The sequence below is a fragment of the Dromaius novaehollandiae genome, chromosome 1 (genome assembly GCF_036370855.1).
Source record: "Dromaius novaehollandiae isolate bDroNov1 chromosome 1, bDroNov1.hap1, whole genome shotgun sequence".
Taxonomy (NCBI): domain Eukaryota; kingdom Metazoa; phylum Chordata; class Aves; order Casuariiformes; family Dromaiidae; genus Dromaius; species Dromaius novaehollandiae.
Window position 1 is genome coordinate 157,822,344 of NC_088098.1, and position 19,081 is coordinate 157,841,424.

At 43.0% G+C, this 19,081-nt stretch overlaps 1 protein-coding gene across 1 annotated transcript in view; it reads left to right on the forward strand.

Moving 5' to 3' along the window:
- The first annotated feature begins 2,517 nt into the window (after positions 1 to 2,517).
- The window catches only part of EFNB2 (ephrin B2), a 45,386-nt gene continuing 28,822 nt past the window's right edge, over positions 2,518 to 19,081 (forward strand). Inside the window, exon 1 of the mRNA XM_026121641.2 lies at positions 2,518 to 3,681. Within this exon, the coding sequence (XP_025977426.1) occupies positions 3,554 to 3,681 (128 nt within the window). The 5' untranslated portion in view covers positions 2,518 to 3,553. The remainder of the gene's footprint in view (positions 3,682 to 19,081) is intronic.

Here is a 19,081-nt window from a genome sequence, read left to right on the forward strand (position 1 = left end):
TTGAATTTCTTCATCGTCGTTCCCGTTATTCCGTGGGCTCTTGCTGAAAAGTGGTTTTATTAAGGCGGGTTTTTGTAGACCTGCAGTGTGCATCAATAGGATGCTGAAGAGTGGATTAAAACAGCTGTATTTACGTAAAATGATTAGCCGCTGGACAATAGGAGTGAAGTGATATATTTAGCTACAGGAGGATATTTTCAGACAATACCAGAGCTCTTCATTTCCTCTGGTTTACTTAAAGCAAGGATACGGGGAGTTAGAGGTCACAGTTTACTCACAGCTTTTACAGAGCACCGCTCGTAACCTTTTGGTGCAAAACAAACGGCAGAAGCGGCATTACAAAATTCAGGTAAACCTATTTTACATGTCTCGGTTGCTAGAAGCATTTAGCAGGCTGAGTGTTTACATTGGCTCACGACTGGATACACACCACACATTTGTTTAAAAGTTTAGTAATTAAGTACTTTCCTCCCCTCACTGGCGAAGGTATCCTTTGATGCCCCTCGATGTGCATAGATACACAATCTCTGTCACCCGCCTGAGTGCTAAGTTTCCGTCCTGGGAACCAGAGCCTTTTCCACCAAATTGCGTCGTCAGATCTGCAATTCCTTCCTCACTGCAAATTAAATTTAATTAAGCAGTTTACCTAAAACGTATTCGATGTTTTGTGTGAAAAGCAAACTGATCTTCTTGTTTCCTTAAGAGGTAGCTTTCATTAGACAGCTACCAAATACAATTAGCACAAAATCTATGGGGCATCGAGCGCACCTCAAAACTCCTTTTTCTCGTGTTGCGAGCGAGGGGAACGGCCCCTGCCACACAGGGCGGCGAAGACTGAAACACCGGTTTGATAGAAGAGCTGGGGGGAAATGATCATTTTCTTCCAAACTGATCAGGGAAATGAATTACAGGGGCAGTCGTTTTCCTTATAAGGTCTTCTTTGCGTTTGCCTAAAAGCCGAAGGAGTACCACCACTAACCCGAGTTTTAAATAAATGACAGCATTTCTTGAGGAATAAAATGATACAAAATTGGCTCTTTATTACAGTTTTTTGTAGCATGTTCTTCGCGTGTTTTAACTAAAAGGTAGGGAAATGGCAGAAAGAACGCCGTAATTTCCTGGGGTTTAACTTCTAATCCTTCTTACAGATACTATTTTGGCAAGAAATCCCTGCTGGAAGAAATTCGGTAACCCCCTTCATTTCAGAGAAGTGGCTCTGACACCAAACGATTACAGTTTACCCTAGGTGCAGATCTCGGCGCAGACCACTCGCATGCGCTGCTTCTCCAACCCAATGCCACCCCCCTGGGGCGGTGTTATTATTTTATCTTTAATAAAATATTTCGGGAGAGAACCGTGCTGGGGGGGGTGGGGGACGACGTGAGGGAGCCGCAGCCGGGGGCTTGCCGAGGGGGTACCTTGTCGTCCCCCGCCGAGGGCCGCCGCTGGCCGCTAGTGGGCGCTGTGACCCCGTGGAAGTGCCGCGGGAGGCGGCGCGGCGCCAGCGCGCAGCGCGGCGGCCGCCGCCGGGCGCCCCTTGGTCGCGGGCGACCCTGCGTGCCGGACCCTCCCCGGCCCCCCCCGGCGTCCGAGGCGAAGCCCCTCCGAGCTGCTCGGAGTTAACTCCCGCTGGCTGGAAATAAATAATAAAAACGAAGTGAAATGGCCAGGTGCTGGGGAGATACGCGGCGTCGGGAAAAAAATCTGCATCAGAAAATTACCCCCCCCCCCCCACACACACACCTTCTTTCCTCCCCGGGGAATAAGTGTGGAAGTGAAGAAAGCGGCACCGACGATAGGCAGGGAGAGGCGAGGGAACCCACACCCGACCTGAGAGCCTTTAACCAACCGCCGCAAATTCAGGCGCCGCAGCCCTTTGAGGTGGCCTCGCGTGTCCGAGCCCTGCTTGCCCAGGGACGGCCCGGGGCCAACTGCTCCGTAGCAAAATAAACTTCAAGGGCTGAGGGAGCCCGTGGAAAGGGTCCGCCCGAGGCCGCACGTGGGAGCACCCTCGCCCCGGCCGGGTCGGGCGAAAAGTTGCGCCGCGCGGACTCCGGCGCCGGTGGGGGGAACTTAACCCCGGCTCCTCCAGCCCGCAGCTAAAGCGCCGACGGCGACTCCCTCTGCGGGGCCGCGCAAAGCCGGAAAGGCGCTCTGGGGGCGCGGGGTCGCGCTGCCCCATGCCCAGCAGTACCCCCCCCCCCCGCTTTTAAATGGAAACGTGCTTAAAAACACTACATTTTGGTAAAAAGGGGTTTCGTGCTTTTTTTTTTTTTTACTTTTTTTTTTTTTCTTTCTCGCCACGCACACACACAGCGAGGGTCCCTTTACCACCCTCCGCTCCCCTCCGCGGGCGCGGGGCGGGGCGTGGGTTACCTGGCGGCGCGGCGCGGCCCCGCCCACCGCGGCGCTAAGTGACAGTCGCGACGCCCAACCAGCGCGGCGGCCCCGCGGCGGCCCTATGAGCGGCGGCGGCGGGGCGGCGGGGCCGCGCTTATATGGCTACGGCGGCGCGCTGCCGCCGGCTGCGCTCCTGCGCTGGGGACTCGGCGCGGCGGCGGCAGCAGCGGCGGCAGCAGCAGCGCGGGCTGAGGGCGCCGCGGCGGACACGGCCGCGGCTGGCGCCGCTCCTCCTCCTCCTCCGCCTCCGCGGCGGCGCAAGGCGCAGTGCCCGGCTTTTCTCCCGCTGCGTTTGGCCGCGCGGCGCGCACTGCGGATCTGGCTGGGGGAGAGAGAGAGGAGAGCTACGACACCCCCTCTTCCCTTCTTCTTCTTCTTTTTTTTTTAATTAATATTTTCCACCTCTTCGCTTCTCTCTGCCGCCTTCGGGGGTCTCTGCCCACGCCGCGGACCGCGGTGCCCCCTGCGCGGGGAGCTGGAGCCCTGCGGATGCGCCTTGCGGGGACTGGGGCCGCTGACTCTCGGAGTGGATTTATAGACTCGCGGGCGCGTCCGAGCTCCCCGAAACAGCCCGGGTTGGTGTCGGTGCGGATTGCAAACTGCCGGGAGCGGCGGGAGCAATAAGAGACACACAGGAGGAGCCTCCTTGCCGGGGCTGTGTCCCTTTCTCCCACCCCCTTCATTCCTCCCACTTCCATTTCGTCTTATTTTTTTTACTCCTTTACATGCGAAGCTTAGACACTGTGAACGTGTATGGTGCACTGGATCCAAATGGGAGTTGGCAATTTGAGTGGCATCTTCCAAGGCAGCCGGGAGACCCCGAGTAAGAGGAAGGACTGAGGCGTTTGCATTTTTTGCTACTGTCGTTGTTACTTCGGAGGTAGCTTGGATCTTACCTCGCCGGAGCATTTTCTACATGCGAGTGGCATACATGACTCAGTAGATCTGCTTGCAGCTCTCGCCGAGTGCCGTCGTCGACCCTTCGCGTGTGATTTTTGTTTTTTAATTTTATTTTTTCCTTTCCCCTCCCTATAAATCGCTCCGGTTGTCGGGGATACCGGGCACCTGCCCTGCCGTTGCTGCTTAGGTACAGGAGAGATCGCACGGCGGAGTTGGCGAGGCTTTGGGAAGGGACTTGGTGCCGCTTTCGACCATGGCAGCGCGGAGGCGAGACGCCTCCTTTTGGAAGTACTGTTGGGGAGTTTTCATGGTTTTATGCAGAACTGCAATGGCGCGATCGATAGTTTTAGACCCGATATATTGGAATTCCTCGAACCCCAAGTAAGTTTGCAACCTGCTTCTGCCTGCCTCACCCCCCCCCCTTCCCCTCCCAGCCTCCGCGGCGGTGCGCGGGGGGCGTCGGGGCCGCAGCCTCCGCCGCGGCTCGGGAGCCCGAGAGCCGGGCGCGGCGAGCGGCGCTCCCCGGGGGCCGGCAGCAGGGTTTGGGCCGTCCGGGGGGGCTGCGTCCCGCGGAGCCTGTCCCTTGCCGGGGGGCTCGGGGGGGCGGGCGGGTCCGCGCCGGGCTCCGCTGCCCGCGCAGCCGCGCGGTGCCCGGTTTGTGGGCACGGCCGGAGGCCGCAGGGCAGCGCTGCCAGGAAGGGGTGATACTCTTCAACTTCTCCGTCTGCAGATGCAAATTCATCCCCTTGACTTCAGCGGAGTTACAGCTGCTTATAGCAGGGCTAAATTTGGTTGTGGAGTTGATGGTATCGAGGCACATGTCAGTGAGTAATAAACTAAGCATTACCCATCACAGAACCATTTAGTGTCATTCTTCATTAACAAATTCAGGCGAAAAAAAGTACATGCCTTCCCAAGACTTTGCACTCAAAGCACACCCTTAAAATAGAAGCACGTCCTTTAAAAACCTTCTGTGTTTAAGCATATGAAAACATATCTTTTGAGGAAAAGGGGCTTTTAGGAAAGTTCCTCTTTCTTCGGAAAGATCGCCTAAGTAAGTCAGTGGTGGAGAAACTAATTCTGCTTTTCTTATTGTTTTTGTCCCCTTTATTTTTAATATGCAAGACAAAAGTTGGCTTTGTTCAATTGTGAAATACATTAAAACTGTTGCAATATTAAAGATATTTTACTTGAGCAAAAATCCAGTTTTTTCCACCTTAGGAAGAATAGTCTGTAATGAGTTTAGGAAGTCTTGCACCAGCAATGAGTAATAAAATCATTTTTTTGTCATTCACGTTGCATTTTTTTAATGAGACACTTAAAAGCAAGCCACACACTTAAAGGATCACAGACATGAAATTTCAGCATATGCACTGTATATTAATTGAATTTAAAATTTCCCATTAAATCCAGTAAGTACGTGTCTTGTTCTCTCAAGGGACTCTTTAGAAGAAATGTTAGGTGGTGATGAGACAAGAATGGAGTATTTCCCGGATCAGGGACTAATTCTGCAGTGGTGGCAGGATCTGCAAGAGTTTAGTGAAGCTTTCAAAAGTTCGAATTAGGAGTAGCAGCTGAAGAAGTTTGAGTACTCCTTGCTTCACTGTCATCATTACCTACCATTGCTTCCACTGAAGAAAACCTCATTGCGGATTTCTGCCAGTATTTTTCAATAATGGGAGTATTTGTCTGGTTTATCTTGAAGTTTTTACAGAAAAGCTAAGTTTTCTAACTTCCCATAAAAATATGGAAACTGGTTGACAGGAATACTGCAGACTACTAATTTCAATGTTTTTTTATTTCTACTGTTACATGATGAATGATCACTCTTTATATACACCAGGTGGGAAGCCAGTTAAAATAAAAATTTAGCTCAGTCAGTGGCTCTGCACTTCTGTGATGCTATGTAGTTAAAGCCTCCTTTGGCCTAAGAAAGATATGCCGTGGTATCTGAGAATAAAGCGAGCGAGGCAATTATAAAGCTGGCTTTATAATGCTGTTTGAATTCTGAGAAGTCAAAGGCTGTGAGCCTGGGTTGCATTGCATTAGTGGGCCTGCTGCGATTGTGCAAAACATACTGCACTCCTCCTTGGAGGAGGAGGAATGATTGCCTGCACAGCCCTGTGAGCAGTTTATTCCTACAGAGGTCACTCTTCCAATGCAGAACAGCCTTGGTGCACTGGCCTTGCCTCTGCCATTCTTCCAGTCCTAACTTGCTTCACTTTCTTAACTTACCTTGATAGCTTTTTATTAGCCATCAGTGAAATGAAAGTATCTGGGTAGCTAAATTCAATCCCTCTTACCATGCCTAGGGATACACTTCCCTTATCAAATATAAGTTGTTTCCATTTGGCTAATTCTGAACTACTTGATTACAAAAAAGGTTTCAACCTTGTTAATGGTAGATGTAATGATAATATCTAATTACTTTTTTTCAACTTAAATGCACGCTTAAAAATAGGTTCTGCTGTTGATGTAATTGAGTTTTCTTGAGTGATTCATTGAGGTTTAATCACCACAGTGAAGAAGTACACTATTAAAATTAGTCTTTTCAATTGCTGGGGCTAGTGATTTATAGGCCACTTGGAGGCCTGCAGTTTGAGGAAGCTTACAAACGCATTACCAATATTGCTGTTGGTAAGACAGCGCCACTTCTGCAAGCAGGATTTCTTACTAATTCTGTCACAATTGCTTGCCTGAAGGATACTGAATAATTTCTCCTTAGACAAGATTGTCCTCACTCAGGATTCAAGCTGAATGTTAGCTTGAGAAATATGCTGCTGAACAGATCTCAGTATAGTGTAGTAATAAAACTCCTTTCTAGGTTTGTAATCATAACTATCTTTGGTTAATTTATTCATGGAAGCTATGCATTTAACTCTGTTGAAAGTCTCAGCACATAAATCTGCTGAACAGGTAGGCAATTAAATGCTGTGAGAAGTTATTAGGTTAATATAAAGTATGAAATAATAAATTTTAGGTTGAGGTGAACATATAAACTGAATTGGTTTTGTACTGAAGTTTAGAGGTTGTAATTTTTAGCAGGTGGCTGGGATTGAGAGCATGCATGCGGTAGCTATTTGAACACAAACTGAGTTCCCTCCCCTCTTCGGCGCCCCCCCCCCCCCCCCCGCCCTGTTTTTTGAGCTCTGCTTTCATTGCCTCAACCAAATCTGAAGATGTGTGTTTTTAAGTGACATGCATAAAATAATTATACCTACGAATTAATAGTTTGGGAGGTTAAATGTCACCGTTGCTAATGATTTTGATGAACTTTACAGACTTCTCATCTGAAGAGCCTTCGATCTTAGATCTTGAAAATACAGTGAAAAATTATTCTGTAGACTTAACTGCTGCTGACATTTTTTAATCACGGGACTCTGCATGTGTTGTTTCTGCCAAGATAAACGTATATAGATACCATGGATTACCTCAGTTTCACCTCACAAGTGCTCAACACTGCCTTTGAACTACATGGTAGAATGTCGTGCTATGGAGTGAATTTTGAGTCAAATATTAGAGAAATGACATACAAAAAAACATGTTGAAGTGCTGCTGTTCCCTGCAAGCTATGGGCTGGTCAGCACAGCAGTTTTAAGTAACACACACAAGCTTACCCTTACAAGGGGTGCATTTGACACTGATTGACTTAGCTATTTTTCCCTCTATCTCTAATAACCAATTATATATGGGATATTTCACAGCCAATCTCTGAATAAATGCTAAGGTGTCAGAGACTGATAAAATAAACTACAATTGATGACCCTGTTAAATGGTCTATTCAGTAGCATATAGACTAGTCTGCTTCTCATTCTATCTGAAATTCTTATTTTTGTAGGTAAACAAATGCACATTCACTATTGATTGAATAGCCCCTTGAACTATGCTCTGCAGTTTGCATTTGGGTTAATCTTGTCGGTTTTAATATAGAGAGGAAAAAAGGAGAAAGCACCAAGGGTGGAATTGTTAGTGCTTTCACATCCACATTCCTCACATTTTGTCAGGATGATAAACTGTAGGTAAAGGACAGTCGTTGTTTCACAGGACAGCCGAGCCAACTGAAGCACCAAGAGCTTGCTAAAACGATATCTCACAACATGTTTGGTAGCCTCTTTCTAGACGAGAATTTATTTGGGAATCCTGTGTCATGGGACTACATTTCTTAACCTCAACAACTACAGCTTCAAGCTGAAGAAACAGTAGTGGAAGGTTATAAACACATGCTTCTAAATTGTACCCAAAACATAGCTGTTGACACTTGGCATGCTAATACAAGAAGCGAGTGGTAGCTCCTAGTCCATTTGATATCTCTGGCCTTTGTAGCCAGGTCTTAACACAAGTGAATTAGCAAAATGAATTCCAGGCTGAAGGCTGAATTTTTGGCTTGGTTATTTTCTCCAGTCTTCTATACCATGAGTATAATTGCTATATTATTTATAAGCCTGTTACCTATAAGCTGTGCTAAGTTATTTCACTTTGTTTAATAAAGTAATTGTTTTTAGAAAGGCAGTGACTAAAAGTCAAGCTAAAATCACTAAGTTCTCCCCCTACGCATATGCACACAAGAATTCCCCCCCCCTTTTTTTCCTTCCCTTTTTTTATTGCAGGAAGATCATGTTGCTTTTGGTGTGATACTTAGGATCGTCTCATTCAGTAGATGTTTCTATAATGGGAAATGAGTGGAAAACCTGAGGTGACTGCAGTGGCATGCTGGCAAAGATGGGGCCTTTCAAACCTGTACAGCAGCCATAACCAGGTTTTTTTAAGGGTCTGATCTTAATGTATCATGCAGCCTGCAATACTTGAAATTGCTTATTGCAAATGAGAAGAAAGTATTCTTCTGAGGAAAAAAATAGTGATTATAATGTTATTCATGTGTGCCTAATGTCTGCCTTCGTTGACTGCTGACATAAAGAAACCTGTTTTTCAGGTCACTTATCATACATCTACATAGATTTGCTTATGAGCTCACTCTTTGTGAGGTGTTGTGGAAACTTAAACAGGAATATTAAACTGCTCAAAGTATTTTGATTAAAATATGTAGTGCCATAGAACTATAAACTTTTAACCAGGGCACAGTTCTCCTGAATGATTTTTGGTGGGGGGGGTGGGGGGGAGGAGAAGAGTTGGGAGGGAGTTATATGAAAAGCAAAGGAAGGGAGGATGGCAAACGGACAGTGTTAGAACAGCTTGGAAAAACTCCTGTGGCTTCATTGTCTCTTTAAAGCCAGAGGACACAAAGACGTACGCAGTTCAGCCTTTCTCCCATGATGGAAAATGTAAACCGTTGACACAGCTCCCATGTTTAACTTGTTTAATTCTCATTTTAAATTCAGTACTATACCAGCCGTGTGAACTCTGAAGATTTCTTTAGTAATCCATTTTGTAGTTCCGAATCAAAAACAAAGTGAAAAGGTCTGACACAATTTGCTTTTATTTTTAGGCAAATCAACCCTGGTCATAGTTAATAAGGGGATTACAACCCAGACTAGGTCTTTACAGATGTAATGTAAATCAAGGGCAGAGTATAAAGAAACTGATCCCTTTTGATTGAAGTATGGTAAAAAGGCATAGAGAAACTAGCAGCAGTAATCTGATTGTATGGCAATAAAACCACCATTTTCTGTCTTTCAGATAAAAATAATGTGGTAAATCCATGCAGTTCATAAGATGTAAAGGCAGATAAAGGGTGATGCCATGGCAACATATAGATTAGCTTGATGTTAGAAATGACACGTCTCTGAAAGGGGTGTTAGAAACTAAGGGCCTTGCTCCGGGCTGTAAGGTATTATGTGAGAATGGCACAAAACTTGGAGGCCAGGATTAGAAAGTGTGAAAGGCCTACTTGTGGCTTGCGATGGTTAAAGCAGTAAAGAAAAGCTGCTCAGTTCTTGCTCATTGGTGGTGTATAATATGGTAAAGATGGATTTCATTTACTGCTTTTTTTTTTTTAACTGAGATTTGGACTGATTCAAACTTCAGATCACTGCAATTGTTGGGTGGGGAAAATTTTCCCTTTTAACTCCTGGCCTAGCAGCAGCAACCATTCTGTAGACTTAGCTGCACGTTGAGTTTGTTTCCTTAATCTATTTGGGCTGCAGGCGGGAACATGCTGGCAAGGAACAGAGAGTGGAGGGGATAGGTAGGACTGGGGTTATCTGAAAAGAAAACAGAGACCTTTTGATTTCAGCCATATTTCAGACTGTGGTCTCAATCTCGCACTACATGGGAGAAGCAAAGATAAACATCGTGCATTGTTTGCATCTTAGCCAGATGATACTTCAACATTTCTTGTGTTTCCCGACCTGCAAAAATATAAAAGAAAAATCCGCTATTTGTTCGTATTTACCAATAAAGCTGCTGATAAGCAAATGGATCTGGCTTAGTCTAGGTGGTGGTATTTATTCCCGAAAGGCAGGCTGAAATCCAGAACTGAATGAGATAAGCATCTGCCTCTTTCTCTGCTCTCCTCCCTTACCCCCCCTCCCCACCCCCGCTTAAACTTAAAATCATTGGGATGAGTTTGCTGTCAGCCTAGGCCCTAGAGCTGTGTGGCTAGCAGAGAATTTTATCTGTTGTTTCCTCATTTAAACGATCTGTAGCTGTAAAGGTAGTAAAATACCTCTCGTAGTGCTGCTACTTGAATTTTTTTGCCTTTTCTCATAAAGAGCCTTCTAAACAGTTAAGACTTGCTTTTCAACCCAACTTGTACCCATGAACATCCAGAACCTTAAACAAAAAAAGGTTGTCAGCATTACACTGCAAACTGGGGGTACAATTCAAATGGGAAATATTTACTTTATTGCCTGCTCATTTGTCTGCTAAGGGGAAAGAGAGAGCACTCTGCATTTGTTAGGCAGAGTCTAGACATAGGGGGAAAAAAACACTGAAGCCTATAATAACAGTTGTGTCTTTCTTTAGTGGGAATGAGCCTCGGATGAGCTTGGCAAAATGGAATTCATGCTGTTTGTCTGGCAGTGGCTTCGATGGTTTTTATTTTAATTTTTTTAATAAAAATGTTAATTACATGCTTGAATTTATCATTCTTATCCTACCTCATAGTAAGCTGGAAGGTTTCACAAATCTGACTGAAAAAGGAACTCCAAAACCAAAACTGTCAAGCTGCTGATGTGATTTAACAGATGAAAAATAAACATGTGCATATAGGGAACTGAACAGATTGGCATAATATGCGGGGCCTGAAGTACTCAGATATGTTTCCTCTCTTGCAGCTTAACCTTCAGAAATCTGTATGAAAAGATCTGTTTCATTTGCTGAAATTCTCCAAAGCACAGGGGCACCCTCATCTAATTTACAGGCTGGTCACATCCAAGCACCTTGCATTCTGCATTTGACAATGATTGCTAATGGGCCATTCAACTAAAGTATTTGCTTGTTAACAGGGAACAGAGCATGATAAATGTCCAGCAAGCTTGCGGCCTCCTTCAGCTTTTCAAATGCAGACTGGTGCATATTTATGGCAGGCAAATGACAAAGGGAGAAGCTGAATTACTCTGGCCTTATGCTTTCTGTTAGAACAAGGGTTAAAGTAATTAAAGAAATAATGCAAAAACCGATGTCCTTTGTTTGCCAACCATTATCCAACATTTAGCTTTCGAACCTGCCTGTCATGTCACATTTCAGAAATGTACTAGATAAGACTTTGTACATTTGGTGAGGCACAAAAAGGAGCAGGTAATTCTTTATGTAGTGTTCCTTATGCAGTCAATGTCAGGACTGTATATTCCCATGCACAATCATCTGCAGGTTCTACTTACCTAAAATACTTTTCACTTATTGCGTACATTAATTCAAAGATGTACACACGAGGTTTTGCAATTTGCACCTAACTGGAAAAAAAAAAGTGGAAATGCTTTAAGAAAACAAGCACATTACACTCAGTATGCCTCTGAAACCCAAGTACGAAAACAAAATGGCAGAACAAAAAATATTTTGCTGTTTCTCCTGTAAACACGGGAATGGATAGATCTTCTAAAATGAAACTGAAAAGCATACACACAAATTCTGTAAACTTGCAGTGCCTTCAGTGCCATTTTAATCTTTTTAAAGAAAGTCTTAGATAAAGGTTGAGGAAAGTGTAGTTATTTTCTGTGCTTATAAATCCATGGTTGGATTTTCAGAAGTCTTCAAACACTCTTAAATACAGTGTTGCAATAAATTAATTTTAAATTGTATATCTGAGAAAGTCCTTTAGTATTATACATTTTCAGTCTCAAGTAGATAAACATGTTTAAGGCTTCTGTCTAGCTCCTGTTCAACTCAGTGAAAATACCTCAAGTGATTTCAGTTAGTATTACATTAGCCTGCAAGGGCTTTACATTATAATTGTTTTTCATTATAGGCAAAATTTTTAATTTTCATATAATTAACAAAATCCATCATTGTACTCAATGAAAGAGAACCTCCAGGTTCTTTTTTCTGTTAACTGTGATGCAGAAAACTTTCCTTTGATGTGATTATATGCATTGTCAAAGACAGGGAATAAGGGCAGGACCTCTATCTTTTTTGGCAATCCTGGCCAGCCAACACCCAGTGTTTATTGCGGTATCAGCATGATAATTATAATGCAGCTGATTTAAACTTTGATGTAATAGTCTATGCTCTCTTCTGGTTTTAAATGTAGGTCCCAAACCAAGAAAGATAAAGGCTGGTAGAGGATTATGTTGCTAGGTGAATCATTCCTCATGCATAGCATATACATAATGATAAAGATGGTTTTGCTACCTATAATGCCTTTTATAAATGGCTTATGGTTAAGGACTAAATTAGAATTTACAAAATTTATTTAGTAGGATTCAGAGCTGCGTACACTCTAAAGAATAACCAAGTTTTACACATGTCAACAGAAAATGAGAAATTATATAGCCTGTCTTATACAGGAGAGCAGGTAAGGTGTTGGAATGATACTTTAGCCTGAAAAATCCGATGCTATAAATTCCCACTCTTTTGTTAACTTCCATTTGAATAGAGTATTTATGTAGGTACCCAACCCAAAGAACAGTGGTGGGAAAGGTGAACAATGCACTGTAAAGGGAAGCGTACGTTAAAAGCTAATGAGAGGGTTTTAAAATGTATTATTAGTTAAAGTCTAGTCACAATTGAATGCGATTTTATTTTGGATTTGGGAGTTCTGCCAGACTCCAGCCTGTCAGAGCTGAGAAGACTCAAATCAAGTCCAGGCCTATTTCTGCAGAGAACTGGAATCCTGGCTTCTTGCCTGTGGATTCATTCAGGAAGGCCCATCTGGCTTTTGATGTTCTGCAAGTTTGAAGCAGTTTGTTTAAGGAACTTAGGCAGTGAGCACTGGCGAAAGCACACATATCTGCAGCTCTGACTCTTCAAGTGGTGCATCGTTTTGCATTTTCGTTTTTGCTGGTGTTTACCATCTGCTTACCTACTGCCTAAGCAGCAGTTGGTTTCTATACCTGACTGGGTAAAAGTGTAGATTTGGAGCTAGGAACATCTTGACTCCTTTTGAGGATTTGCAGTCCCATAGCATTCACTGTCCACACTCCAGTTGCTTTCTTCATGTTTAATTAATTTCAGTTTAGTTCAGAAGCAGTCTAGTTTAATCACTGCACAACACTTGACCTTTAGTGTTTTTTTTTTTTTTTCCCCAAGGTAATTCCAAACTATATAGATTAACTGAGCAGGGAAGGTCACGTTGTCAGGTTAGATTACTAGTCAGTGCAATAAATATTTTAAAAGACCTTTTTTGGTGGTAATCATTATCTTGTCTAATTTTTTATCAGACATCAGTTTCCAGACAGTTTTTGAATAAAACAAAAGCTGAATCTTTATAAGTTTATTGCTTATTGTAGCCCTCTCAATTCTGTCAGTCTTTGTGTGAGAGCAAGGTGAGCAAGTAGCTCCTAGAGACTGAGTCAGGAAACCGTCCTTATTCAGAAAATCTCATATTAAGCACTGAGTATTTTTGCTTAAGCGGGACAAATTTAAGTGTGAGCTTTCTTGAACTGAGGCCAGAGTGAAAAGATTTCTGAAGCTGGGCAAAGACACATCTTTCTGAAGCTTCATTACATTTTTCACATCAGAAAATGATGTCAGAAGCTAAGGCCGTGTCTGCACTTGGAATGAATCTTACTTTACATAGCCTGCCAGCAATCAGGGTAGCTGTCGCAGTGATGATCCCTTCCACAGGCCAAGGCAGCTTGAGGAGCTACCATCAGCTTTGCTGCTTGAGCTCTGCCGATGCTGGCAGCTCTGTTGGTCCAAAGTTTTATGTTTTTTCTTGCAGTTTAGAGTAATGTCCATGCATTTACACTGACTACCGGTTAAATACCGGTGCTATTTCTGACTTGGTTATTCCCAAGGGCAGCCAAGGCTATCCGTCTGAAAGAGAATACAGTTTGTGATTCCAGTACACAGTCTGACCCTCACCATGGTGGAGGCTAAAACAAAATCTAAGTGTTCTTGTAGGCTTAGGGCAGCTGATTAAAATAGTGTGGCTGAAGCTGTCACTGTCCCCAGCTGTTTGCTGAACCCCTTGGATGGACTTTTCCACCCAGAGGCAGGGATGTCTGAGCTACTGATGATTAAACTTCTGAACCTTTACAGTCGTTTTTGAACTACTTCAGTTTCAGTTTATCTTAATTTGCTAGGCTCAAAGCAGTGGGCCTGAAGTTGCTTCATGGTTGGTCAGATGTGGAGGTGGCTGTGGCCATCCTATTTTAATCTGCTTCTGCAAGTCTGTCAGACTTTTGAAAAGTTCGCATTTAATGTAAGAATGTAAGATCTCCAAGCTTATGAGTGGCTGAATCTTGGATTTAATGTGAGATGGAAGTGAGGACCAATTGTAGATTTCTATTTTGGGTTTATGCTCAAGGCCATTTTCTACCACCTGAAAATTGTCTTTATATATAAGGAGAGGACAGGATGCAGTATAGGAATGAAAGACAGTTGCAGCTGGATTCTGAAAATCCTGCATAACAATGGTTTACCAAAATATGTTTGGTTTGTTATGTAATGCTGTTATTGATTTGGCATAACTTTTTCTGAAACATGATGAGGTAATAACTCATTCTGATTTCAGTGCTTCCTTATGCATGCAAATGGCATGGAATAATATCTTTTCTAACAACTGCAAAGCAGCTGATTTTTTTTTCTTTGAATTTAAGAGATATAATCACTGATTATTAATGTCTCCACAAGTAGCAAGACAGTCCCCGCCCTTTTTTATAGACTTTGCTTGGAGCATTGCTTGGAACAAGACTGTACAGGTGTGAACAAATTATAGTTAAGAGAAAGAAGACTGAAAATTTTGGTTTGCATCCTTGTATTGTGGCTGACATAAGGTTTGTTTCTGTAGTAGAAACAGCAGAGAAAAGCACAGAAGAGCACAGCAGTAGAACAATCATTTTTTATTGTTTCTCTCTTCCAGCCATAGCTTGTGATTTACATTGCCCTTTTTGAGAACTAGTTCTTTGGCAAATGCCAGCTGGTCTCTATTAGCTTTCTAAAAGCAAAGCCTTTAGTGACTTGTGTAAGAAGCACACATGGTTTGGTTTGCCTTCCTGTTCCATGCTAACTACAGCTCTGCATCTTTTCAGCAAAGCGCCATGTTTCTTGTTTTTGGCACACCCTGCTTCTGTGAGCACAAGTCAGGTAGAGCAGTGGTTTTGTGTTACACTGAATTCACGGCACAGATTATTTTTTTTTAAATACAAACCATATAAATACCAGATTATCTTTGCTGCAAGAGCAAAGGACTATTTTAATATTCCCAGTAGCGTATTTTGAGCAACAATTCTTTAATTAAAACAACATTGTTCTCTTCCTGTATTTCATGGCTAGCAAATGAGAGAAAACACCAGTGTTAATATCAAAGGGAGTCACTTTTCATTACAGTAATGGTTCAATTGTGCAATGCTGTAGGCAGTGAAATTTAATATTATTGTGACTTGTATTGTAATTGTAGGATGACAGAGGGAAATGGATTAAGTTTAAATATGTGTACACAGCAGCACATGGACTTTGTCAAATGGAAGCTGAGGTTAGTGGCAGGATGAGTGCCCCTCTGGCTCTGTCATAATGAATTAGTATTTTGTAAATAACTGGGCACTAGACTACAGATGTATTGCTTTTTGTGCTTATGTATGGACACAGACATACATGAATTCTGTAGTGACTGTAATCACAGTGCAGAGTTGCAGAACGGGTTTATGCCTTTGGGCTAGCAGGGTATTTGAATGTCTGGGCTTCTTGTCTTCACCTTTCACGAAAATATTCTTGCCTGCCAGTTTGTGAAGTTTTCTTCTGAAGGATACACCCTTCCTTTTAGTTCTGAGATTGCTAACACATGAATGGCCTCAGACTGGAAAGCCCTTTGTCATTCTTTTCTTCCTCTTGAATAAAACCAAATTGGAGTTGCAGATGATCTTTGCTTTAGAAAATTGTGACAGAAAGACAACTGGTGTTAATGAGCAATATCCCTTTCTTTCCCCATTGCCTATATACATGTAGATTAAAATAGAAAATGGTAATTTAAACCATCCATTACTGATGTCTTCCATGGAAGATTGAGGGCAATGAAAACTAGATGCTTCACTTGTTTACCGTTTAGATAATTGCAGGATGCTCCAAAAGTAGTGCTCGGGAGCCTACTAGTGTGTAAACATGATGCCCTGTCCTTTTACCCCATGTCTTAACAGTGTTTCACAGAAGTATGTTCGTGCTGAAACCTGTTCTAATGTTGAAGTGCAAAAGGGGGCAGTAAAGTGCTATCCAAAAAATGTTTATTTTTTAAGGGTATTTTTTGTGGTAAAAGTTGTATTTCTCAATGGGCTTATGATCTCCTGTATTAAAAATAATGATCTTTTGAATCTCTTCTGTTTTCAAAGCCCTAAAAATGTAGCAGAAGTGTATTAAGGATTGTGGGAACAATGTTTGTCCAGTGTATTGCCATGTTCTGTCCTTTAACCCAGTCCTGAAACATGCTATGTATTTGGAAAGAATCTGAGTCAGAAAGCTTTCCTCAGATATATTTAGGACATAACTATATGAAGCATTTCTGAAAGAAATCCAACCTTGCTAATAATGTCTAGTTCTCATTTTGTGCATTACTGAAACTGCATTTCTGGAAAAACAAAATGAAAAGAACATTGAGGCTTAGGGGTTTTTCCCTGAAGTACTAAAGCGTGTAGTGGTGGCATGGGTCAAGAGTTGGGCTCTCATCCAGACCCGTATGCATCATTTGTCAAGAGGTAACTAGAAAGAGCAACTAATTATAATGCACCTACTGAATGTTTTTTCTTTCAGAAATTCCTCAGAATATTCCATTTATACAGATGAACTTCTACGCTCTACTGCAGCCACTTGCATTTTAAAAATTCTACATACTCTGTATGTACAAACCATGCTTCTGCTGAAATGGAGTAAAAAAGTGAACGTGCTTGTGTGTGTCTGCATGCTTGTGTGTGAGAGAGAGACAGATACCAAGCAGTGATTTGAGAAATTGTTCACTCTTGGTTGAAGCTAAATAAGTTCAGCACTATTGTGAGGATTCATATTTCTGTAAATGCTGATGAAATGATAATATAATTCAGTTTAAAATAGAATATTGGTTGTATCCCTACTTTTTTCCTCCTCTTTAGTTAGGAGACTGTCCTGAAGCACATTAGTGGTTGTTTTGTGGTAACCAGAATTGATTTAGTAAATGGATCAGAATTCTCTAGTGCTTTATGTACTTTTAGCAGGGCAGTAATTGCTTTCTGCACAATAATACCAAAAGTTAATTGTGATTAATAGTGCTTTATGTGGAGGTCATGTACGAAAGCCGAATATAAAATCCATATTTTTTGAAAAAAAATCCTTTGTCAATCTTTGTAACGAATTGAATCCTATGTATTTTCACCATTTCGAGCCTTGCCGCCTGTGTGGTAAATACTCTAGGCTAGGCTATGCGATCTTGTACAAAAAACCCAGATCTTGTTTCCCATTCTAGAGGAAAAAAAAGATAGATGTTTGCTCTCAGAGGATTTTTTAAGGCAGAGGAAGATATACTTTCTTTCTACCTGTGGAAAACTGCATTCATTTGCACCATCCTGCCTTTATGTTGAGGAGTGAAGGGTAGAGCACAAGTTTGTCCGAAGAGTTTAGTTATATAACTTTTTTTTTTTATTATTATTTGTTTTGTTGTGCGAAAGAGAGCCAAACAGCGAGGGAGAGGGCAGCTTTCCAGCAAAATGAAATTTTCTTTTTTTAGGCAGAAATGGTGTGCAGCTGAGACAGATCCACCACCGTGCAGCGCAACCTCGGTGACGGCAGTGTGTCGGGGGCCCGGCGGCTGGGCCGCCTTCCCCAGGCTGCTTGTGCTGCGCAGCCTGCGATGAGGGGGCGAATTGTGAGTGGGGTGGCCGGGTGCAGGGGTACGCCGGGCTGCCACAGTCCCCCCGGCAGGAGTCACTGGGGGTCAGTTCCTTCCGCTTGAGCCCGGGATGGAGGTAGCCACTAAAGAGAGCCTCTGTGCTGCCCCTCCTTTGGCTTATTTCGTTTTTTACTGTGGCAGGAGATCGCCACTGTAATCTTCTATCACAGCTCTCAAGGGGCCAGATTTGCTCTTAAAGAGCACATCTCCAGTAGGATGGATTTGGTGCCAGGTTGCACTTGATCTCCGTTGATACACATGAAGGGTTAAAGGGGTTATCAAATATCATGCCACAATTGCAGCTTTTGCGCAAGGCTGCTTGTGGCTTGTGGCCTTCCTCAGCTGCATGGAGCAAAGAAGTGACCGCGTGCATCTCTGCAAAAGCAATACTCACGCGAGTTACTTGGCAAAGAAGGAGGCTCATGACGCGTCTTTCTAGCAGGCTCGTCAAGGGTATTTTCTGAAATATTTGAAGAGTCATGGTGCCTGTGAGTGTCCATGCGTACAGAGCCGGCGCTGTGCCTTGGGGACCGTGATGTGAGGGCACAGCTTGGCTGTCAAATCCTGTATGTCCATGCAAAATAGAAGTCTTGTTTGGGGAGAAGCGTAGGCGCTTTCAGCACATCCTTGTTTTATGCGTATAAACATGTTTTATTGCATTTTAAATGCTTTCCTCTAGTATTTGAGTTAGTTTCTGGTAAGAATAGGTACAGGAAAAAGCTCCAAAAGTGGTGTCCATTTGGGCGGCTACTTTAGCCACACAAAATGGTGGCCGTGCTGCCATTTTGTGTCCCGGGTGGACGTTAAAATGAAATAACCACTTGGCCAGTGCCTTCTCCAGCGCACTGCAAACGTTCCCGCCCCCCCCCCCCCCAGCTAGTCTGGAAACAAAATGGGGTTTCTTTGGATATGACAAAGGGCAAGGACAAGAAGGTCCTGCACAACCTAGCATGGAGATTACTTACAGTTTCAGGCTTGCATTTCAAAGCTCACTGTTTCAAAGATTTTCCAGTGAAAGTGAGAAATGTAAGAACTGTAGCTTTAGAAACCTGCGTTATGGTATTTTATAATTTGGCTTTGTATATTGTGGTACTTGCCATTAAAGATCTTAAGAGATGAATGTGAATATATTTGTTTATCTATTTGTTTGAATTCCGTTTAGTTTCTGTTCTGCAGCTCCTATTGATGAAAGGAATCATTGCTTGCATGAATAGTTTCATCAACTGCATGGAAAAATGTCATGTGTAAAGTTTAGTAGATTAAACTTCTTAAATTTATTTAAATTCAGAAATTTATTTATTTAACATGTTCTGTAAAACCATTGTTATAGTATTAAAATAATTTAATAATATTGCTTTGACAAAAGTAGCTTCTAAA